Raw genomic sequence first — 25,636 nt, 5'->3', positions numbered from 1 at the left:
CTTCAAACTCCTGTTCAGCAATTTTTTTTTTTTTTTTAATAAATCTGAAATCATTACAAAATACAGCTGTTGGAGGTCATCTACATCAGCAATCCATAAAAATCATCCCTGAGCTTTTATGAAATACTTTATTTGGATAGTAACATTAGCCTTATTTTTAAAATAAATCATACATGCAGTTACTTTGAGATTTTTTCTAAAACTCCCTTTAGTGAATTGCCTGTGGTGGGGGCATGCACATGGTTTTGGTTTTAATGGTACAAAAATGGCTAGAGTTATAGTGTGTCACGTTGCAGTTAAAGTTGATTTTTATAACTTTTAAGGTTACCTTGTCAAAAGTTGTACATATACATCAATAAATAATTCAGTATAAGGATAAAACAAATTGTCCATACTATATAAGTGTATACAATTTTTATAAAATTAAAATCAGAGTGAGTATAAAAGACTCACTCAGTTGGTAAAAGCAGTAAAATGTGAATTTCTATATTTTTCACATTGGGTTAAAACATGCTTTATGGAAAAAACACTCGTAATACCACACACAGAGGAGGGTCATTGGCCTCAGCAGAAAGGAATGGGTCAGATGACTACATCCTATGTGGAGCTAAGCAAGAACAACTTCTTAACGATTCCTATGCAGACTAGGCTACCATGGTTTGAATACAGGCTTAATCTGATATAGTTTGTTTCTCACCTGCCCATGCCACAAATCTTACCACTGTAAATAAATCTTAGGTTGTACACAGGAGTCTCACAGGAAAACATTATTTGTCGGGGCTGCTGATTTGGCTGCAGTATCAGCCAAATCATTTCTGCTAATGCCAATGTAGCTGGGCAGAAGCAGATGTCAAATCTATCCTTCACAGAGAGCATATCACTTGCTGAAGATAGGACAGGATTGGGTGAGTGGTTATCTTATTGCTGGTAGAGCAATCAAAGAATTGATATACAGGGTGTCTCAAAAATATTGGTACAAATGTTTAGGGGAGGTAGGTAACATCTAAAGGAATGTGAATCGCACAGGAACCCATAACCAGAAACGTAAGTCAGTACACGGCGCTGTTCATCAGTTTGCGAGAGGGAAAATTTCTGGTTTACTCATTCAAGCAGTAGTTGCCGCACGAAGAGCATGCATTGATATACGAACTATGAGCTGGCAGACATGCACCTAGTGTATGGATTAGCAGAGGGCAATGGACGAGCCATACAACGAATTTATGGAGAACGCTTCCCAGACAGACATGTACCGGACAACCGTTTGTTTGCACGTGTGCATCAAAATTTGTGCGATTATGGGTCATTTAGAGGTAACAGGAGTAGTGCGGGCACACCACGTTCAACGCAAACTCCCACCATGGAAGAAAGTGTGTTGAATGCCGTGCAGAATAATCCTACTACCAGCACACGTGCCGTTGCCTCTGCCTTAGGAGTGTCTCGTTGCAGTGTACAGCGTGTCGGGCAAGACGATTCCTTACACCCCTTTCATCTCCAAAGGGTTCAGTTACTGCTCCCCGAAGATCATCCTGCATGTGTGGCTTTTGCACAGTGGTTTCTCCAAGAAAGTGTTCAAGACTTGATATTTCCAGCCTATTTTGTTCATGGATGAGGCTTATTTCACTCGAGAAGGCATATTCAATCAGCACAATGCTCATGTGTGGGCTTACGACAACCCACACGGTGTGTGCCCCCATGTGGCACAACATCACTTCGCAATAAATGTGTGGGCAGGTATGGTCAGTGACTGCTTAGTTTACCCATACCTGTTACCATCCCACATGAACTCCGCTTGAACAAGTTCTACCAGGGTTACTTGACGATGTTCCAGCAAATGTGAGACGCAACATTTGGTTTCAACATGACGGGGCGACCGCACATTATGGAAGGTGTGTTCGTGACCATTTGAACAGGCGTTTTGGGCGTTGATGGATTGGCCGTGGTGGACCTGTTGCCTGGCCCCCACGCTCACCTGATTTATCGAGCCTTGATTTATTTCTGTGGAGGGGGGGCCTCAAATCTGTCATGTATGAATCGCCTGTGGAGGCAGAAATGGATCTCGTGGCGAGACTCGTCCGCACTGCTACTACTGTCAAAGAAACTACAGGTGTGTTCGACTGTGTCTGCCAATCCATGTTGCTTCGGTGTCACACATGCATCGCGTCTCATGGTGGAACCTTCAAGCATCTGTTGTAACATCATGAAATGCATCCATCTCTTACTCCATTGTTAATATTATGTCAAATAAATGTTTGCCACTAATTACTGTCTTGTGTCATTTCTGCTCCTTGTGCCTCTGCTACTACTTTCCCGTGACGTTTCCGGTTATGGGTTCCTATGCAATTCACATTCCTTTAGATGTTACCTACCTCCCCTAAACGTTTGTAGCAATATTTTTGAGACACCCTGTATATAATAAACCAACAGCATTGGTGAGTTCTTGTCATCCAAGGCTAACTCTATAGCATGCACCTCTGAAGTATATATACTGCATTCAGGAAAAATCTTCTCAGATATAATATACAGTCCAAAAACACAGCAGCAGCAGATCCCACACATGATTCTAACCTTAAACTGTCTGTGTAAACTGGCAAGAAATCAGAATATTTGGCTTGGTGTTCTGAATAGAACAAAAGGTAGACAGAAGACAGGTTATCACACTTCATCCACTTCTTAAGGGAGAGGTTGAATGCTGGTATTTGACTGCTTTGGTGATAGTGCAATCTTGGCTGATGATGTTAGGCTATCTGAGCAGCTATTGGACATGCATATCAAATGGATAGCTGGCGGTCTGATGCGTGATATACAAATTTTCCCATCGTGGTTCAAAAACAGATGTCTATATGAGGTAGGCTGCAAGGAGTTCAGCTTTAAAGCATACTGTACAGACAACTGTTTTCATTGAAGTGAATGGTTAATTTTCTTCAACATGTAGAATTTCTACATTCACACGAGGAATTCTGAAGGGAAGTGGGGAACTGAAGCTTAGTAAACTGTAACAGGGAACTAAATGATATTGTAATAACTGAGTGCAAAGTGGAGGAGATGAGAAGGATGGGACCTATCCAGTTATATTAAAGGAGGTGGCAAAGGAAGTAAGCAAACACTTAGCCATAATTATGAGAGCATCCATGGACTCAGGAGAAGTCCCCACAGACTGGAAATGTTCAAATGTATCCCCAATTCACAAAGGGGATCAAAAGGTGACACTAGTAATTACAGACCTGTTAGTTTAACTTCTGTTCAAGGGAAAATATTGGAGTCAAGAAACATTGCTGGATCATCTAGACCAGACTGTAGGATTAATTCAGACACAGACTATGGGTTTGTTAAGGGAAAGTCTTGTCTGATCAATTTGATTGGATATTATTATTATTATTAGCCATATGGTGTGCAAGGAAGCCTAAGGCTAATGGAGCACCGGCCAAAAAAAAAAAAATTTCCCTATTACCCTGAGAGAGAGAGAGAGAGAGAGAGAGAGAGAGAGAGAGAGAGAGAGAGAGAGAGAGAGAGAGAGAGAAGTAGAAAGGAATCACCAAGAAAGAGAAGAATAATGATATCCAGCTCAGGATCCTGGGTGTGCCAAGCCCATACTCACCAGATGTGAGCCCCTGGGGGTAATGATGTGGTTACAAAGGAACTGGATGCAAAAAATAATTTTGATATCGTATACAGCAGACTCTCAATTTATCGGGACACTTCAAGACTCCAAATTAAAAAAAAAAAAAAAAAAAAAAAAAAAAATCAACCAGAAATCATAAAATTCAAGTAATAACTAGAATAGGTATAAACAGATGTTTTGCAAGTTGTAAATAAGTGACAAGAAGCGGTGTTATAATTCGTCATTGGGAGATTAGTGTACCTATTATCTTGCAACCACTGCTGTCTTCACATTTGCCGCTCAAAAAAAAAAAAAAAAAAAAAGAGAGACCAAATGTTTAGTTTGTTTTAGTGTGTCGCGTCAATTGTTGTGTTCAGTCAGCACAACAAAAGTTACAGTAAAATTATTATTTTTATTATTACAGTAAAATCTCGTTAATACACATTCTGTTTATACAAAGTACTCGTTTATACAAAGCACATATCATTCCCCTGCGAAAGGATAGGCTTTTCTATGTAAATATATTTGTTTATTAAAAAATTCGGTTAATATGTATTATAAAGTTCTTTTTCACCCCGTGAAAAATAAATATTGTCATTTTGTATGTTTAATACAAACGTTGGCAGAGCGATCCGATTATTGCCCCCAGCCACCTGGTTCCCTACTTCCCAAAGGATGGCACTGACTTGTTAGAAATTAGTTTTGTGTAAACAAAAGCTGTTTATGATAGCTACAACATCAAGTGCACTCTGAAAAACATCTTTCTGAAGGATGAATTGTTAAATTAACAAAAGAATAAAAAGTTTTTCTAAGTTGTTTACATGCAATCCCATGCTCTCCACAGGAATAAGGTCAGTTGCAATTGTTACCCTAGTTTAAAGAGTCTTTTCCTATCGTATACAGCAATCTATTTCTGTGCAATTTTATCTGAGCTGAAGTCTTTTTTCAGAACTTGTCTCGAAATTAATTTAAAATTTGTTTATATTAATCTTATCTAGCAGTGTTGTGGCGACAAAGTGTAGAGGGACAGAATTAAGCCTGGAAATTAAACTAAAAATTATACAAGAGGCTGATAGGATGAAAAGAAGCAAAACGGACATTGCAAAGGAATACAACATCCCTTTACCTACTTTATCTACACTACTGAAAAACCGAAAAAGACTTGAAGTGCGTGACGCTGGAGCAGCGATGAAAAACAAGAAACAAATTCGTGGTTCAAAACACGAGGAGCTTGAAAAAAAACTGAGTGGTACCAACAAATGCATGCATCTAATTTGCCAATATCAGGTCTGATTTTACAAGAAAGGCAAATTATCTAGCTCAGTAACATGGGATTAGCAACTTCAAATGCAGCATTGGCTGGCTACAAAGATTTAAAGATAGGAATAACTTGGTTTCGCAAAATGTTTGCATTGAGTCTGGATTAGTCGACAAAGAAAAGGCTAAAGACTGGTTGTGTTCTGTACAGTCCATCCTTGAAAAATAAGAGGCAAAGGATAATTTTAATCTTGACAAGACAGGTTTATTTTATAATTTGCTGCCAAACAAAACATTTGCTGTTTGAGGAGAGTCTTGTCATGGTGGAAAATTAAGTAAAAAAAAAAAAAAGACACTCTGTTCTGTTATGCTGCAATTCAGATGACAGTACAACACTACGCCCACTTGTGATTGGTAAGTTTTCCAATCCAAGATGTTTTAAAGCAGTTAACAAACTTCCCTGTGATTATGAAGCCAATACAAGTGCTTGGCTTACAGTCAAAATTTTTCAGTCTTGGTTATCAAAATTGGACAGAAGAATGGCTTCAGAAAAAAGGAACATTTTGATGATTCTAGACCATTGTACTGCACATTCTGCTGAGACACTTAAGTTGACAAATATACGGCTGTTGTTTTTACCTCCCAATACCACCAGTTTAATGCAACCACTGGATCAAGGAATTATTTATAACCTCAAGAGGGCATATAGAGCCCGCCTGATAAGGTACTTGATCTGCAACACAGGAGGGAATAATTTCCAACCAAACTGGAATGTCTTGGATGCTATCCGTAATCTTGTTATTGCTTGGGAAAGTATTATATCAAGTGTAATAATCAACTGCTTCAGAAAGAGTGGCTTTGGAGAGAACATCATCGAAAAACATGGTCCAGTAAACGAATGTGATAGCAACAGTGAGGAATGGAGGAATTTGAAGGATCATATGGATTTTGTTGGCGAATTTGAAGAGTTTGTGAAGGTGGATGATAGAGTTGCTACCACTGCAACACCAACGCCAGAAGAGCTGCTTGGTAACAAACAAAATGATGTTTTTGTTACCAGCGACAGCAAAAGTGAAGAAGCGTGCACACTGCCATTTAAAAAAGAAGCCCAAAATGCATTGAACATAAAAGAGAGAATGTGTTGGCCTGCAGTAACATTTATAAAGAAACAACTATTGCATTTGATAACATCTGTGCTTGTAGTTAAAAATGCATATAGGACAAAAACTATGCAAACAACATTGGATTCTTTCTTTAAATTAGATTAATTTATTTAAAAGTTAATGGTTTGTATGTCTCCTTTTATATTAAGATTGTAATTATTTCTATTGTGATACTAAAATATTGTATATATCAAAATATATACTGTACAATATTTTGATTTCCATTAATATTGCTTTTCTCTTCATTTATCTTACGAATAAAATAATCTTTAAAAAATATGTTATTCCTATTATAATGTATTGTTAGGAAAGGCTTTCGTTTTTATTATTTTATTTTATTAATTTATTTTTGATATTATTATTTTATTATTATTCTTAGATATACAGTATGTACCAAAAAAAAAAAAAAAAAACGGTAAAAATTTGACACCCTTGGGGGACCTCGTTACTACAAACCTACAAAGTTGAAGGGAATTTAGTTCCCTTGAACTTTGTATTAACAAGATTCCGCTGTATTATTTATTATTATTATTCTTTGTTTAGAAATCACAAAAATGATGGGCAAACACAAGAGTTGTTCTTTCAATTAAACAAAAACTTAAAATTATTCAAAAGTTTGAAAATGGTGCACCTGTTAAATCTCTAAAGAACCATTATAACGGTGGTGACAAAACCATATGCGACACTATAAAAAATAAAGGGAAGCTATTAGATTTAAAATCGACATCAAAAATTAAAGGGAAGCATCATATTGAACATGCGAGTAGTACATGGTAAGTTTTTTTCATTTTTTTTAGCTATCGCCATACTTTTTACGTAGGTTGCTGAACATTTTCAATACAGTAAGTCCCTAACTTATGTTACATTATTTATATATTTTTTATGACTGAAGATTTCAAGTGAAGGGGACAAACATTTCATCATAATGTAAAAACTCACAGAATTCCAGCTATTGGTATTATCACAAATGCAATAAGATCGAGTTTACTACCAGTTTATAATTAGATGCACTAACAGAAAAGTCCAATAACCCAAAAAGTGCAAATTGTTTTTTATTGTTTTATGGCAGTGACCTCCCACCGGAAATATGATTTAGAAAAATTTGAGCTCACGTGGAGTGATAATAGTCAGTTTTTGCTTTAACCTTGTGAAATTCTTTTCAGAAAATTTCATTTTAACCATTATCATGGTGCCGACTAATAAGTGACAGTGGTACTAGTAAATCTATCAAGAAAAGGAAAGCAATCGAGTTGGATCAGAAAATTAAAATAATGATTTATGAAAATTGCCAAACATTAACAAGTATCGCACAGAATTAAGATTTGTCAGTGGCAACAGTGAACACTATAATAAAGGAGAAAGACAAAATACGAAAACTAGTGAAGGGACCGGTACCAATGAAGTCAACTATAACAACCAAAGCTACAAAACATATTCGTTTTTACAGTTTCTAACATGCGCTTTTTCTTATTTTTACGTTTTATTTTCTTATGTGTCACTCCAGCTACTTCACCGCCATCCCCAGATAAAGTTTTTAATTGAACTAATTAAAAATTTATAACTATTTTTCTTCATTCTTCTGAGGATATTATGTGGTTTTTGCAATTTTGGCATATCAGGGATATAGTAGTAAATAATTTATTAGTCATTCCCGGGTTACGTAAAACTCAACTTACGTAAGAAGTCCTGGAAAGTCTCTCTTACGTATGTCTGGGACTTGCTGTATTTTTGGATTAACCAGGAAATCAATTATCCGGGAATTCTTTTTACCATCTATCCTGGAAAATCAAGAGTCTACTGTACTTGGATTTCAGGAAAGCTTTTGATAACAGTTGCACATGGAAGAATACTGTACAAATTGGAGCAGTATGGCATTAAGGGCAATTCGCTACAATGGATAAAAGGATGGTTGAGTGGGAGAAGACAGAGTGGTAATCAATGGACACTGCTCTTCTTGGACTAATGTTATTAGTGAAGTCCCCCAGGGTTCGGTGTTGGACCCATTGTTGTTTTGTATATTTATCAATGATATTGATGAAGGTGTATCAGGCTTAATGTCCAAGTTTTCAGATGATACAAAGGTTAGCAAGGTTGTTAATGACGGTATGTTAGTGCAACAGGATCTAGAAAAGTTGGGCAGATGGGCTGAGAAGTGGCAACTGAAGTTTAACCTTGACAAATGCAAAGTATTTGCACAGGGACAGTAGTAACCCCAGAGAAATATACCAACTGTGTGGTACTATACTACGGGTAGTGGAGAATGAAAAAGACCTAAGTTTTCTGAGCAGTGCAACCATGCTGCCAGAGCAGGTCATACGGTTTTGTCAATGATATACAGAAATTTTGCTAGCAGGTATAAGGAGGTGATTATCCTCTTGTATAAGTTTGAGCAGACTCAATGCTGATGGGATTCTTTCTCTTGCTCAGATTACAAACCTGAGTGGGAATAAACTTAAACTGAGGAAAGTAGAATAGATGTCCAGAAATTAGCCTTTAGCCGGCAGGTAGTTGAATGTTGGAACAAACTTTAATCTGTCGTTGTGGAAGTAGATAGCTAAAATAAATTCAAGTAAAAAGTAGACAAACTTTTGGAGCAAATGAATGGGTGTAATGGGTTTTTTTTTTTTTTTTTTTTTTTTTTGGCTGATACTATATAAACTTGCTTTCTTGTATCATATGCCTCTGCTAATGTTAACTGTTTTCACTGAAGCAACAAGAGTCGCTAATTTTCTTAAAAATGTTGAATTTTAGAACATCTAAAAGCACCAGAATCCCAACAGCATGGTGGTTAATGGGATCAAGCCACCAAAGGACACCATTCCTGGTGCATATAGCTGAGACCCATAATCTAATTTTGATCACACAAGTGCACCAGTGTGCACCTCAAGAAATAGAAGTGAGAGCATGGGTGATGTTCAGCCCACTCAAACACTTTGTGCATAGTCGACAAATATGTTGAAAAAATAAACTTTCTGTCAAATATGAGTGCCAAAAATTTTAACTCTGCTTCTACTGGAATGGTGCTTTGTACAAGTCTTAATTCAGATTCTAGGTGAAAGTTACACTTGAGACAAAAATGGATGCAAACAGTCTTCTCTGGTGAGAACCTGAAACCATTGGCCAATGATCAAGAGTTAAGGCAATCAATGGCTTGTTGCAGTTGTCTCTCTCTCTAAGTCCATGTTGCATGACTGGAAGAATATGCTGAAGTCCTGACATACAGTGCACTCTTTACAGCTGTAGGAAATTGTTCCATAATGGAATTTACATTAATGATAAAAAGTATAACACTTAAAACAGATCCTTGCAGTAAAAGGTAAGAGGACAGAGAAGGTGGATCCTGCTTGAACTTAGAGAAATCTACAGGATAAAATGTTTTCTATAAAAAACTGAAAGGTGACCTCATAGACTGAGGTCGTAAATCTTTTAAAATACCAAATATCCAAGTTGTGTCACACACTTTTTCCACATCACAGAAGATTAACACCAGGTGCTCTCTTTTCATGAAAGCATCTTGGATAGATTTTTCTATTCATTCTAATTAAATGATCCAAAGTGGACCTATTCCTTTGGAAGTTGCACTGAACATTAAAGAGAGAGAGAGAGAGAGATTATTTGAATCTAGATATCATAAAAGACAAGTACTGATCATTCTCTCTGATATTTTGCACAAACAGTCAGAGAATTGTTACAGTAATTATTTTTTACTAATTTAGAATCTTTTCTGGTTTAGAAAAAGCAAGAATAGTTGTCTTTAGCCTAGTGTCCAGAAACCGCTCAGCAAGGAAGATTCCACTGCATAGGAAGAGTAGGTGATCCATGGACTTCGGTGAAAGGTGTTTAATCATTTAAAAATGAATGTCACCTGGTCCACCAGCACTTATCTTCATGAGAGAGAGAGAGCGCGCGAGAGAGGGCTACTTTCAGCTTAAGTATGGTAAATGGCACATTATATGAGTAAACACCCTTTGGTGTGAAATTAAGGGCCCGATTCCTACTTTGATGTTCAAGGACCAGAAACTGATCCTTAAACATTACAAGATGATGCTGCTGCTGCTGCTGCTGTTGTTGTTATTATTATTTGGTTTTTAGGAGCATTAGCAACTAAGGCCATATTGCTCGGGGATATGCGATGGTCATTCCCTGACCTTTCCGCATCCTCCGTATTTGGTGGGCATGGGCTATGACGTTGCTGAGATTTTAGAAAATGAGATTTCCTGAAGAGTGATGATGCATCCAATTAGGGGTGTGAAAATCCAGAAAATGAAGGGGAAAATACGGTGTATTTTTCCCTTCATTTTCTGGATTTTATCCCAGACCACCTTAGTGCTGATCATCTGGTTAATAGATTATGTGAAAGGGGACCATGAGCCCTTTTGACTATGACTGTAAATGTAACATGCTTTGGCTCCAGCATGTTTAAAGGCTATTAGTTTGGCCATAGCAGGATATCACTGGAATATCCCCCAAACTTTGTTTTAATCCTTTTACGCTGCTATACATTCTGGATTCCACCATGGTTTGGGAAAAGGTGGAAACTAGGTGGATGTTTTTAGAATTGCAATTACAGCTGCATGGATGATACTTTCTGGGATGTATGTAAATGACAGGCTCCCGACTGACTGCAGTGATGTCAAAATTTGCCAGATCTTGAAAGGCATTCCAGTTGGCCTGATCAAACTTCCACTGTGGTAACCTAACAGGAAGACACAGTCTCCCATTAATTAGGGCAGCTATCATGGAGAAGTGATCACTTCCATTCCAGTTCTCCTCCACCTCCCAAGTGAAGGGTTGAGAGAGAAGGGGAGCAGATAGAAAGATCAATGGCTGGCTGTTGTTGTTGTGTTTTTAGGAGCATTAGCAACTAAGGCCATATTGCTCCGGGGATATGCAGTGGTCATTCCCTGACCTTTCCGCATTCTCCATATTTGGTGGTCACGGGCTTGAACCCTCGTCTAATCAAGAAACGCGTGCTATCCACTGCTGCACCTGCCACCTGGTTACGGAGGCGGCAATTGAGATCAATGGCAGAAAACTTATGGATAGGCATATGGAAGAAGGTATTTGTTCCCACATTTAGGAGGAAGAGGTCATTGTCAGTGAGCATATGCCCTATCACTCTTCACCTTCCATTGATGTTAGCACTACCCCCCCCCACAGTATGTCCATTTAATGTCCATTAAAATCGCAAAGAAGTAAGAAAGAAAGGACAAGGGCAACTGCATGACAAGATCAGTCGGCTAAGGTAAAGAAAGCCTGCATGAGAAGCACGCAAAAGTTCAATGAAATTTACCAGTAAAAGTACTTTGCTGTAACACCATCTATTTACCGTGCTAGCTCGGTAAACAGATGGTGGGTGTTATCGGTCTGGAGTAGAAGTTGAATCCCACAGGAGCTTGAAACCCTCCCAAAATGGAGCGGAGGTAACCTAAACTTTTTTTTATTTAGAATCACTAACTGAATTAACTAACTGAATCACGAACAGAGTCATATTGGAAGTTCTGGCGTCGCAAAAAATTTTGTAATGTAGTTTCACTGGTAAACCTTTTGGAAGTTTACCGTGCTCCTTGTGTGGGCTTCATTTGCCTTTTTTTTTTTCTTAATAAACAATTTATCCACTAGTCCAACAGTGATTCTAGAGAAAAAAGGTCAGGTTACCCCCTCCACTTCGGGAGGGTTTCAATCTTCCATGGGATTCAATTTCTAATCCTGACCGATAACACCCACTGTATGTTTACTGAGTGAGAAACAATACAAATGGCGTTACAGCAAAGTACTTTTACTGGTAAATTTCATCCAACTTTTGCATGCTTCTCGTGCAGGCTTTCTTTACCTTTGCCGATCAATCTTTCTAGGGCATTTCAAAGTAGCAAATAAATAAAGCAGACTGTTAATAAAAACCCCACTATAAGATGAACTGCAACAGCTTCTATGCTGACTGTAAGTACCAAATTTTGAAATGGGGTCTGGTTTGGCCACGAGAATAACACCTACTCCGTGAGCAGGGTCATCTGCAATTCTATTCTTGAGAATAATAGTAAGGTTATGAAAATGGGTGGGGTTGTCATTTGTCTTTAGATAAGTTTCCTGTAAGCAAAAGCACACTGCTTTGTGCTTTTGTAGTAGTGCCTTGATTTCACTGGAATCCAAAACAATTCCTGTAGGAGTTTAGCCATTATTTGGGCTTAGTGGATCAGCTTCCAAAGTGCTGAGGGCTTACTTTTCTTAGGCTTGAATTTATCTTTTTTGGGGAAGTATGAATGTTGCCTTGTGTTCATTTCTGCAAAGAGTTCCAAGAATGCTTCGTCAGGCATATCTTAAGTTTTGACATCATTTTTTTTTTGCACAGGCATTGGTGTTACAGTTTTCTGTAGTTACTTTAGTGCTCATGTTGGTAATGCTGGAGCAGAAGGAAGTATTGATATTGGAGTGGCAGTTGACTGAGTTTTCTGTGTTAGTTTCTCTGAGCTCAGTAGATAGCGGGCAATGGACATAAATGTCTCTTTGGGTGATATAGTCATTTCCATATAAATCCCAATTGAAAATTTCTTGGCAACCTTTTTGGCATATGTTGCCTAATTGCTATTTACTGATTTAACTGCTTTTCTGGCCTCCTGGTATGAAATGTTCAGCTCTGGCATGTTTAGTCATTGTATTTCTCTGGCATGCTTGAGAGCATGCAAGGTACTCCCCTTGAGAGTTAATGCAAGTGGATTTTGTAGCTTTACATGATGTAATTTCATGGTCCTTTGCACCACAGAGCACATGCATGGACACCATGGCATGCCATTTGTGAATATCCGTATTTCTGATACTTGATATTGATGTATTAAAAGTAAGGATGTGGTTTCTAGTCAAGACTAGATTCCATTCCTACATACAAACATTCACTTTTCAGCTGTCATTCCTTGACAGGGTGGATGCCCTCGAAGGAAATAAATTGAGGGGCCCATCAAGCTCTCAGCTGCCCACATCAACACCAGAGCTTGGACTTGGTGATCTTGCAACACAGAGGCAGCCCCCAAGAGAATGCGCTGGTCCAACAGGAACTAGTAGTTGTTGGTGACTCAATTGTCAGGGAAACGGGGAACATGCTTTGTAAAAAGGATAGGTGGAACAGGACCAGGGTATGTCTGCCAGGGGCAAAGGTTGATGACGTTGTAGAGCAGATATCATCTTTTAAGGGCACAAAAGGTGATATAGTTGTACACGTTGGCACTAATGATATTAAGAGTAGGAGACCAGCGGAATTACTTAACAAGTACAGGTCACTGTTGAAAAAAAGCCGTGAAGTAGGGTTGAATTTGAAAGTGTCTGCAATTCTGCCCAGACACGATAGGAGGGAGTATATGATGAGAGCCTTGTCGATCAATTCGGCCCTGGAAAGATTGTGCAAGGCTGAAGGGGTAGAATTTTTTTCAGCCTGGACTGTACTTGTTAACAGGAGAGATTGCTTCTACAGGGATGGGATACACTTAAATAGAAAGGGTGCAAGAATATTTGCTGATGCTATCGAGGCAGTGTTAGGTGGGTCGGAAAACTGCTAGCTTGGGGGGAGACAAAGACTAATGGATTAACAGTAGCCACTGGCAGAGGTGAAAGAGATTCTTGCACTGCTTCTATTGGAATGAGCAGAAGCCTGAAAAACAAGATGCAGGATATTTCAGAGACTGCTGGAAGTCATTGCGGTACAAGTAAACACATGGGTTGTGTTAGGGTAGCTAAGAATAGGAACAGGTGCATGTATACTTGCGTGTACACTAATGCTAGGAGTTTAGTAAATAAATTTAATGAATTTGAGGTATTACTCAAAACATCAAAGGCAGATATTGTTGGGATATCAGAGACGTGGTGTCACACAGATATAAGGAATGCAGAACTGGAATTTGGGGAGTACAACGTCTACAGAAAGGATAGACAGGATAGGAAGGGAGGAGGGGTTATGCTATTAGTTAAAAAACACATAAAATCCAAGGAAGTGAAGCCAGTTGACATCGCTGGACAGTGCAGTGTTGAGTCAGTTTGGTGTGACATAAGCATAGGTAAATCAAAATTGAGAGTAGGAGTGTGCTATAGGCCTAATGACTCTGATGAGTATAATAAGATACTGTACAGGGAAATAGAATGGGCCAGTAAATCAGAGAGTCTTATAATGGGGGATTTTAATTTCCCAGATATTGACTGGAATTTGTGGGTTGGTCACTCACACACTAGCAAGGCTTTTGTGGATTTATTGGATGATTGTTTTCTACACCAGCATGTTCGGGAGGCAACTAGAGGGAGTAATACTCTTGATCTGATTATCAGTAGTGATTCTTCATGCATTAGGAATCTGCAGATAAATGAACCACTGGGTGGCAGTGATCACAGTGTGCTGAAGTGGGATTTACTCAAGGAGGTAACTACCATCAGAGGTAAAGGGAAGGGTTTTTGCTTTCGTAAAGGCGACTATGATGGTCTGAGACAGTATTTAAATTCTATACAGTGGGACCAACTGAAGATGTTACCAACAGCAAATTCAAAATGGGAAGCATTCAAGGAACTAATCTTGGAAGCTACCAGGCTTTACATACCAACCAAGAAATATTGTTCAAGGTTCAGGCCTAAATGGTTGTCAGATGAACTAATGAGACATATGGCAGAGAAGAAAAATGCATGGGATACATACAAATTAATGGGTGACGTGGAAGCCTATGATAGATATAAGTTGGTCTGTAACCAAGTCACAAAGGAGATTAGGCAGGCAAAGGCAGATTATGAGAAATCCTTGGCAAAGGATGCAAAGAAAAACAGAAAAGAGTTCTTTACCTATTTAAACTCAAGAAGGAAAGGGATGAATCAGATTGGTCCACTGGATGTTGCTGGTTCAACAGTTGAGGATCCAGCTCAGGTGGCTAACAATCTAAACGAGTATTTTGCATCTACATTCACACATGAGGAATTATTCAGGAAGGGGAATGTCGTAGGTGAAGTAAACATTGGCAGTGAGCTAGATGATTTTCTAATAACTGAGAGGAAAGTGGAGGAGAAATTGTTGAGGATAAACATAAAAAAGGCACCCGGGGTGGATGGGATCTATCCAGTTATATTAAAGGAGGCAGCAAAGGAAGTAAGCAAACCCCTAGCCATAATTATGAGAGCTTCTTTGGACTCAGGGGAGGTACCCATGGACTGGAGATGTGCAAATGTAACCCCAATTCACAAAGGAGGATCAAAGGCTGACACAAGTAATTATAGACCTGTTAGTTTAACTTCGGTTCCAGGAAAATTAATGGAGGCACTGGTTAAAGAAGCACTGCAGGATCATCTGGACAAGAATTCAGTTATAGCTCAGACACAGCATGGGTTTGTTAAGGGCAGGTCTTGTCTGACCAATTTGATTGGATACTATGATGTAGTCACAAAAGAACTGGATGCAGGGAATAACTTTGATATTATATATTTGGATCTTAGAAAGGCTTTTGATACTGTTGCGCATGGAAGACTGCTGCACAAATTGGAGAAGTGTGGCATTCGAGGCAAATTGCTGCTATGGATAAAGGGATGGTTGAGTGGCAGAAGACAGAGAGTGGTAATCAATGGACACTGCTCAACGTGGACTAATGTTATTAGTGGAGTTCCTCAGGGTTCAGTGTTGGGTCCATTGTTGTTTTCTGTATTTATAAATGATATTGATGATGGTGTATCAGGCTTAATGTCCAAGTTTGCAGACGATACAAAGGTTGGCAGGGTTGTTAAGGACACTACTGATACTATGCTGCTGCAACAGGATCTGGAAAGGTTGAGCAGATGGGCTGAGAGGTGGCAAATGAAGTTTAACATTGACAAATGTAAAGTACTACATATGGGAAACAGTAACCCCAGATCAACGTATCAACTCTGTGGTACTACGCTGACAGTGGTAGAGAATGAAAAGGACCTGGGGGTAATTGTGCAGGCAGATATGAAGTTCTCTGAGCAGTGCAGACGAGCTGCAAGAGTAGCTCATGGTGTCTTGTCAATGATATACAGGAATTTTTCTAGCAGGGACAGGGATGTGATTATTCCCTTGTATAAGGCATTGGTCAGGCCACACCTTGAGTACTGTATACAGGTCTGGAGGCCTCATTTCAAGAAGGATGTAGAGCTGCTGGAACGAGTACAGAGAAGGGCAACAAGATTAGTGAATGGAACAAAGGGTTGCTCTTACGAAGAAAGGCTTAAGTTTTGCAAATTACAGTGCCTGGAGACTAGGCATCGCCGAGGTGATCTGATAGAGGTGTACAAGGCTTTGAATGGCTTGAGCATGCTCAATGCCGATGGGATTCTTCCTCTTGCTCAGAATAATCACCTGAGAGGGCATAAATTCAAATTGAGGAAGGACGGATGTCGGATAGATGTGCGGAAATTCGCCTTTAGCCAGCGGGCAGTTGGTTTGTGGAATAGACTTCCATCGCTTGTTGTTGAAGTTGATAGCCTAAACAAATTTAAGGCTCAGCTGGGCAGGTATTTCGAACGAATTGAGGGGTGAAATGGGAGTAGTGGTTTTTTTTTTTTTTTTTTTTTTTTTTTTATTGGCTGATGCTGAATAAGCTTGCTTTCTTGCATCATATGCCTCTACTAATGCTAATGCTAATTTCATGGTCCTTTGCACCACAGAGCACATGCATGGACACCATGGCATGCCATTTGTGAATATCCGTATTTCTGATACTTGATATTGATGTATTAAAAGTAAGGATGTGGTTTCTAGTCAAGACTAGATTCCATTCCTACATACAAACATTCACTTTTCAGCTGTCATTCCTTGGCTTTTTAATTCTAAACAGATTTCATCCTCAGACACTTTGAGCAGATCCCATTCCAAGATTACACCTCAGCATGAGTTCTGAGCTCAGTAAATAGCGGGCAATGAGCATAAATGACTCTTTTGGCAATACAGTCATTTCTGTATCAGTCTCAATTGAACATTTCTAGGAAACCTTTTGTCTTGTGGGGTGTTACTACAATCAGTGTTCCCCCAACAGAAGTTGCTCAGAAGAGCTGTTCTGAATGACTATCAGTTTTGGTCTCAACAAGGATATCACCAGAACAAAGCCATTTAACCAATCTGGGTGAACTGCTTACCCTTCCACACTCTTCTGGTATTTATTATGCAATTTGATTTTTATAGCACAAATCATTTAACTGGTTCTGCAATCCCCTCAATGGTTGTCCAGAATCTGTCTGAGGGGCAGCATATTCACGATATCTATGAGCTATGTTACTCTGTTGAATGCCCCAGGTGTTGCAAACGAGAAATTGCAACACCAACAGTGTTGCACCCAAAATCTTCAATGTAGCTGACAAAAAAAAAAAAAAAAAAAAAAATTCCATGAAAGTATTCCATATAAAAAAAAAATAAATTTAGGAGTATTACTATTACCAGAAATGATAGAAGGGCAACCATTTCTCAGGTAAGGCTACCCTAATCCAAATACACAAGATAAAATCCTCCAATAATAAGATTACACTGGTCAGCATGATTTTTTCCTCCATTAATATATCAGTGACTTTGCAATCAATTTTTATGTCTATCTTTCAAAAATAATTCTTCAAATTTTCCATCATGTCAATATTTCAACATATACAGGCTTTTGTGCATATAGGCTTTTTACCCATAACACGTATATCTCATTACAATTTAGTGAAGTAAATATGACACTGACCTGTGGTACCACCTACAAATAATAATACCTACATGTGCTTTGAGATGGCGGCAATGTTGGAGAGGGTTAACATGCATTGTAAGTACATGTACAGTTTATTTGCATGCTGTTTACTGAATACCCTGCTTGTTCTTTGTTTGTAATTTCTACTAAGTGTCCTAATCTGAAGGAGAACTAGCTAGTGTTCTAATGTCATATCTAGAATTGTGATTGTCTTGCTATGAATTGTTAGAATAGCAGTATGACTAAAAAGCAAGTCCAGTGTTTACACTCTTTGCATGCATAGGTATTTTCTTCATCAAGTAGTAAGTTCACAAACATGAAATATAGTTAGGAAAGGACGTTATGTGGTTGTTTTCCCATTAACATTATTACTATACTTAATACTACTCTTATACCACATGAAATTAATAATAGTTTATTACGCTATTTGCTTAAACTACTATACATTAAGGTGATATTTCAGGTATCTTACAAATACCCATCATCAGACCATGCTATTGAGGGAACAAAATATAGAAAGAGTTACAAATTTGAATACACATAACCCTCATATAACACAGTAGTTAAGTTCCTATAAAATCTCATGTAGTGCGAAACTGTGTTATATGGGACTAAGAACCAGTACAAAAAGGGGGTGGGGGCTTATGTTCCAAAAGCTAAAAGAAATACACTATTTTGTTAACAAAACTAACAAAAATACACCATTCTAGATTTCATATATCTTCTGCTCTCTTTAAAAAATCAATAATCCGAATTTGTTTGCTTTTGCTTGCTAGATCTTTGTAAATTGCATGGTATGGAACTAAGCATTTTTGAAGCTCCCTTTTGAACTTTGGACTCCTTTCAGTCGAAGAACCTGCATTCAAAAAATAAGATTCTAATTACTCAGCTAACATTATGCTTTTTAGTGTAAAATTTGGAAGATGAAAATTTTCATCTGCAATATCATCCTCTGAATTTGGTTTACTTCCGATGCCATTTCCACCAAATCTGCTTCGCCAGTCTCTTTTTCAACCAGTAGTTTTTGAACATCTTCAGTAATCATATCTTATTTTTTTTTTTCAGAAGCATCAGCGACTAAGGCCATGTTGTTCTGTGTATATTGTCTATAAATTGCATGTGTTCTGAGATCAATTTTCTATTTCGCTGTACAAAAACCCAGAGTTTCCGGGAGAAAAACCATGCTACCTTCGCCTGAGACCAACTAACTCAGGCCACATTGTGAAAAAGACCCATAAAAATTCTTCCCATCAACAACAGGATTCGAACTCGGGTCTTTTCCACACAGTGTAGGGAGGACAGCAATTCTACTACTGTGCTACACACAAGGACTTCAGTAGTCATATCATCAAAACCATCCCCTTCTACTGACCTAGAAAGTTCTACTCTTGCACTGATTCCATTTTCTGCTAGTTCAGCCATATTTCCTGAATGAACTGACTCTGGCCATACATTTTCCCACATTCATTTAATGTTGACGGGTTTACTTCTTTGAGCAATAAAGCTATGACTCCGATACAGTCCACAACTGAAAAATGTTTCCATCACTTCAACAGATTCAGAATCAATTTTTTCCAAAAATCTTCTGTAACAATTTTCTGATGTAATGAGTTTTAAAGAAGTTGTATTAGGTGGTAGGAACATTAATTCAACATTTGGATGGCCTGGCGTATTATCCAATAGTAATAAAACTTCGAAATCTAGATTTTTTTCCCAAGTTCAATAGTAAGGAACCTAACATGGGGATTTCCCAACAAAATAAAATACAGGGATTTTCCAATAATTTTTTTTGCATAATGCCTAGCAAGTCAACAGCAAGGATTCACAAAAAATAATGGAAATGTTGAAAAATTACATCCAACATAATAGCAGGGTTTTCTCCACACAAAAGCTCAAAAATAATGTGTTATGCAAGGTTGGCCACAATTCTCTAACTGTGTTAGAGCGAAATGGTGTTACATAAGTATCGTGTTGTGCGAGGACTGTCGCAATTTATCAATTGTCTTAGAGCGAAATCTTGTATATGGGGGTTGCCTGTATATTACAAATATTATGATTACAATTACCAATATTTTGATTACCATTACAATTTGCTAATAAACAATTCTGTTTTAATTATTGTTAAAATAGAAATCAGACATTAAATTAAGTAAATCTTAGGTAAATACAAAGAGATTAAATTCTTACCTGCTGACAGACTCCTCTTGCTAATGCTCCCAGAAACCTGATGTGCATAAATGAACTGCTCCCTTGCCTGTATGCAAGGGAGCAGTTAATTTGAATATATTTGTAACATATTCGAATTTGTAACCCTTCCTATTTTTTGTTCCTCCAACAAAACGGTCTGCTGATGGGTATTGGTGAGATACCAGAAACGTCACCTTAGTGTTTAGTAGTTTAGGCAAATAGCTTAATAAACTATATTATTAATTTCACATGGTATAAGAGATCAATTTTCAATGGTATTAAATATAGTAATAATCTTAAACGTTACGAAACTATTTATTCACTCTCCTAATGTATAATGGAATAATGTCACATATTTCATATTTACTTTGTTTGCATTCTAATATATTTAACTGTATTAGAACTCTGCCCTATATAGTGAAACAAATAAATGAATATCCTTTAATTCATTTGATTAATGTCCTGTGGAGAAAAAAAAAATGAAAAACTTCTGCTCAAATTTATGACTTATAGTAAATAAACTTTATTTAAAGATGACCATTAAGAGCATCAAAAGATCAACAAAAGTTTATATTATTCTTATACTGTTACTGCAGGTCTTTAATCTGATGACAAATATCTGTTAGGAGAGAACAAACAATACAAACCTTCTAAAATATGTTGCCGAATTAATTCCTGTCTGTCTGGCCGTTGCCGAATCTTATTCCTTAGGATATCACCTGTCTGAATAAAAAGTATATTTGTGTTATTCTAAAAATTTCATTATAACAGTGGCAAAAAAGTTTGGATGAGAAATGTAAACTGAAACTTTATTTTTTTTACACATCATCACAATTATGTTTAGATCTGAAATCCTCATTAAAAAAGATTACAAACAAGATCCCTTGCTAGGAATAATCTACTACAATGCGAGAGAGAGAGAGAGAAACTCTTCACTGTGCAAGCCCTTTAAAACAGCACTGAATCGAAGATGAAACAAAAGCCGTTCAAATCAAAGTACACTACTTCTCATTGTTACAAATCAAGCAAAAAGGAAAATATTTTATTTCCAGAAAGGTCTTCAATTAATCAGCAAATTTTTCAGAATACAGCTACCAAGAATCGCAGAAAAATCCATGAAATCATAAATTAACACATTTATATACTGTAATCCAATTTCTATCATGATTTGCAGACAGGACTCTTTTTTTTTTTTTTATGTAAGAATGAAAGTTAACTAAATAATAAATCTTATAGAAATCACTGACAGCACATGCACAGTTACCAAACTGGATTTCAAAAAGAATTGAGGAAAATATATATAGCGTTATAACTGTATTGGGATACAAGTTTAGGGTTATAATTTTGTACTGAAATTGAGATTTTATTGAAATTAAATCGAAATCATGGCTCAGACCAGAGCAGCAAAGCAAAAGGCTCAAGCTAATGGGAGTGTTGTGGCTCAAGGCAGAACTGAGGGGAGCAGTTGCCCTCTGAATCACAGCCTTTTAAAATGCACTGCTTGCATGATTGTGGAGCAATCGGGTACAGGACATGATATTGCCATGGGGGATGTCTTTGTGTGTGTGTGTGCGATGTAAGGAGTGTAAGGAAATCAGACAACAATTCGGAGTTGTTATGGGCCTATATGAGGGCTTGAAGGACAGGGTGGATGCCCTGGAACGATCTAAATTGTGGGCCCATCAAGCTCTCAGCTGCCCACATCAACGCCAGAGCTTGCACTTGGTCATCACACAACACAGCGGCAACCCCCAAGACAGAATGCACTGGTCCCACAGGAACTAGTAGTTGTTGGTGACTCTATTGTCAGGGAAACAGGGAACGCTTTGTAAAAAGGATAGGTAGAACAGGACCAGGGTATGTCTGCCAGGGGCAAAGGTTGATGACGTTGAAGAGCGGATATCATCTTTTAAGGGCACAAAAGGTGATATAGTTGTACACGTTGGCACTAATGATATTAAGAGTAGGAGACCGGCAGAATTACTTAACAAGTACAGAATTACTTTCTTTCACTGTTGAAAGAAAGCCGTAAATTATGGTTCAATTTGAAAGTGTCTGCAATTCTGCCTAGACACGATAGGAGGGAGTATATGATGAGAGCCTTGTCGATCAATTCGGCCCTAGAAAGACTGTGCAAGGCTCAAGGGGTAGAATTTTTTTCAGCCTGGTCTGTACTTGTTAACAGGAGAGACTGCTTCTAGAGGGATGGGATACACTTAAATAGAGAGAGTGCAAGAATATTTGCTGATGCTATCGAGGCAGGGTTAGATGGGTCAGAAAACTGCTAGCTTGGGGGGATACAAGAACTAATAGATTAACAGCGGCGAAAGTGATTCTTGCACTGCTACGATTGGAATGAGCAGCAGCCTTGAAAACAAGATGCAGGATATTTCACAGACTGCTGGGAGTCATTGCAGTACAAGTAATGGGTTGTGTTAGGGTAGCTAAGAATAGGAACAGGTGCATGTATACTTGCATGTACAGCAGTGCTGTCGTTTGGTAAATAAATTTGATGAATTTGAGGTAATGCTCAAAATACCAAAGGCAGATATTGTTGGGATATCAGAGATGTGGTGTCACACAGATATAAGGAATGCTGAACTGGAATTTGGGGAGTACAATGTGTACAGAAAGGATAGACAGGAGAGGAAGGGAGGAGGGGTTGTGCTATTAGTTAAGAAACACAAAATCCAAGCAAGTAAAGCCAGTCGACATTGCTGGACAGTGCAGTGTCGAGTTAGTTTGGTGTGACATAAGCATTGGGAGATCAAGATTGAGAGTAGGAGTGTGCTATAGGCCTAATGACTCTGATGAGTATAATAAGAAGAATTATAATAATAATAAGAAGAAGAAGAATAAAAATAGTATAATAAGAAACTGTACAGGGAAATAGAGTGGGCCAGTAAATCAGAGAATCTTATAATGGGGGGATTTTAATTTCCCAGATATTGACTGGAATTTGTGGGTTGGTCACTCACACACTAGGAAGGCTTTTGTGGATTTATTGGATGATTGTTTTCTACATCAGCATGTTTGGAAGGCAACTAGAGGGAGTAATACTCTTGATCTGATTATCAGTAGTGATTCTTCATGCATTAAGAATCTGCAAATAAGGGAACCACTAAGGTGGCAGTGATCACATTGTGCTGAAGTGGAATTTATTCAAAGAGGTAACTAACATCAGGGGTAAAGGGAAGGGTCTTTGCTTTCGTAAAGGCAACTATGATGGTCTTAGACAGTATTTAAATTCTATACAGTGGGACCAACTGATGGTGTTACCAACAGCAAAATCAAAATGGGAAGCATTTAAAGAACTTATCTTCGAAGCTACTAGGCTTTACATACCAAATAAGAAATATTGTTCAAAGTTTAGGCCTAAATGGATGTCAGATGAACAAATGAGACATATAGCAGAGAAGAAAAATGCACGGGATACATATAAATTAATGGGTGACATGGAAGCCTATGATAGATATAAGCTAGTCTGTAACCAAGTCACAAAGAAGATTAGGCAGGCAAAGGCAGATGAGAAATTCTTGGCAAAGGACGCAAAGAAAAACAGAAAAGAGTTCTTTAACTATGTTAAACTCTAGAAGGAAAGGGATGAATCAGATTGGTCCACTTGGTATCGACAGGTCAACTGTTGATGATCCTGCTCAGGTAGCTAACAAACTAAATGAATATTTTTCATCGACATTCACGCATGAGGAGTTATTCAGCGAGGGGAATGCCAAAGGTGTATTCAACTCTGGCAGTAAGCTAGATAATCTTGTAATAACTGAGAGTAAAGTGGAGGAGAAATTGTTGAAGATAAACACAAGAAAGGCACCTTGGGTGGATGGGATCTATCCAGTTATATAAAAGGAGGCAGCAAAGGAAGTAAGCAAACCCTTAGCCATAATTATGAGAGCTTCCTTGGACTCAGGGGAGGTACCCATGGACTGGAGATGTGCAAATGTGACCCCAATTCACAAAGGAGGATCTAAGGCTGACACAAGTAATTATAGACCTGTGAGTTTAACTTCTGTTCCAGGAAAATTAATGGAGGCACTGGTTAAAGAAGAACTGCAGGATCATCTAGATAAGACTTCAGTTAAAGCTCGGACACAGCATGGTTTTGTTAAGGGGAAGTCTTCCTAACCAATTTGATTGGATACTATGATGCAGTCACAAAAGAAATGGATGCCGGGAATAACTTTGATATTATATACTTGGATCTTAGAAAGGCTTTTGATACTGTTGCACATGGAAGACTGCTGCACAAATTGGAGCAGTGTGGCATTGGAGGCAAATTGCTGCTATGGATAAAAGGGTGGTTGATGGGGAGAAGACAGAGTGGTAATTAATGGACACTGCTCATCGTGGACTAATATTATTAGTGGAGTCCCTCAGGGTTCAGTGATGGGTCCATTATTGTTTTCTGTATTTATAAATGATATTGATGATGGTATATCAAGCTTAATGTCCAAGTTTGCAGACGATACGAAGGTTGGCAGGGTTGTCACGGACACTACTGACACTATGCTGCTCTAACAGGATCTGGAAAGGTTGAGCAGATGGGCTGAGAGGTGGCAAATGAAGTTTAACATTGACAAATGTAAAGTACTACATATGGGAAACAGCAACCCCAGAGTAACGTATCAACTCTGTGGTACTACACTGACAATGGTAGAGAATGAAAGGGACCTGGGGGGGGGGGGGGGGTTGTGCAGACAGATATGAAGTTCTCTGTGCTGTGCAGACAGGCTGCAAGTGTAGCTCATGGTGTATTGTCAATGATATATAGGAATTTTTCTAGCAGGGATAAGGAGGTGATTATTCCCTTGTATAAGGCAATGGTCAGGCCAGGATCCGGAAAAGTTGCCCCTCGCATTTAGCCACAGGGCACATTTCGCCCCCTGCATTTCATCTCCCACAATTCGCCCCAGACACATTTCGCCCCCAGTAGATAATGAGTACGCTATAGAAATGTAAATAATACACTTAATTTTTTATTAATTCTAATTTATTTTGTTTTAATAGAATGAATCAATCAAAGGTAAAGGTAATCAAATATAAGGTAATCAATCAATCAAAGGTAAAAGTAATCAAATATAAGGTAATCAATCATAGAATAAATGCACGTTATTATTGTTTAAAACTCTAAGTTGTATGCAGTGCCTCTAAGGTAATCAATCACATTACGATTTTGAAAATGTTGGACTATTCTTTTGATTCTAGCAGAAATTGCAGCATACTTCTTGTTCCATCAGAAAACCACTCCTGGCTACGCACCAATAACTGAAGATTGTTACTAGTGGAAAAAATAAGCATGCAAACCCAGGAGCAGTTCGTCCTGAGAATCATACATTAAAAACTGTTTAATAGATTTGATAATTGAGAGCTATTAACTGCTTGATAATTCCTATATTCTATTATATTATAAATCAACAGGGATTACCTTTATTTTAGATATAGGAAGCTTCTTTTCCAACTCTCCTAGTCCAACTCGCTAATAATTCTTGAGGATGGCAATATCAATTTTGCAAAATAGGTGGGACATCTTCCCCACTGTCAGAACCGTAGTGTTCAGACTGTGCGGTCTCAACAATGAGCGCTCAGGACTTCTGTCTTCAAACACCATACCTCTGGCAGCAAGGAAACCATTATGTGGATTGGAATAAAATTAGATTTTTGAAGGTCTAAACTGTTTAATAAATATGGACCGATTATTTCTTTTGGTCCTGTAGCTGGACTTTAGA

General features: G+C 38.1%; 1 protein-coding gene across 3 annotated transcripts in view; it reads right to left on the bottom strand.

The window, feature by feature from the left end:
• Positions 1-25,636, bottom strand: part of LOC150083218 (uncharacterized) — a 637,655-nt gene that overhangs the window by 497,493 nt on the left and 114,526 nt on the right. For all 3 annotated transcript variants that reach the window (XM_090377919.1, XM_090377920.1, XM_090377921.1), the window contains exon 5: positions 20,543-20,618. In XM_090377919.1, coding sequence (XP_090234045.1) covers positions 20,543-20,618 — 76 coding nt within the window. The remainder of the gene's footprint in view (positions 1-20,542; positions 20,619-25,636) is intronic.

The sequence above is a fragment of the Mastigoproctus giganteus genome, chromosome 7 (assembly GCF_048544385.1).
Source record: "Mastigoproctus giganteus isolate SK-2022 chromosome 7, ASM4854438v1, whole genome shotgun sequence".
NCBI classification, from domain to species: domain Eukaryota; kingdom Metazoa; phylum Arthropoda; class Arachnida; order Uropygi; family Thelyphonidae; genus Mastigoproctus; species Mastigoproctus giganteus.
Note: the sequence above shows the minus strand (reverse complement) of the source record. Positions and strands in the feature narration are given on the sequence as shown.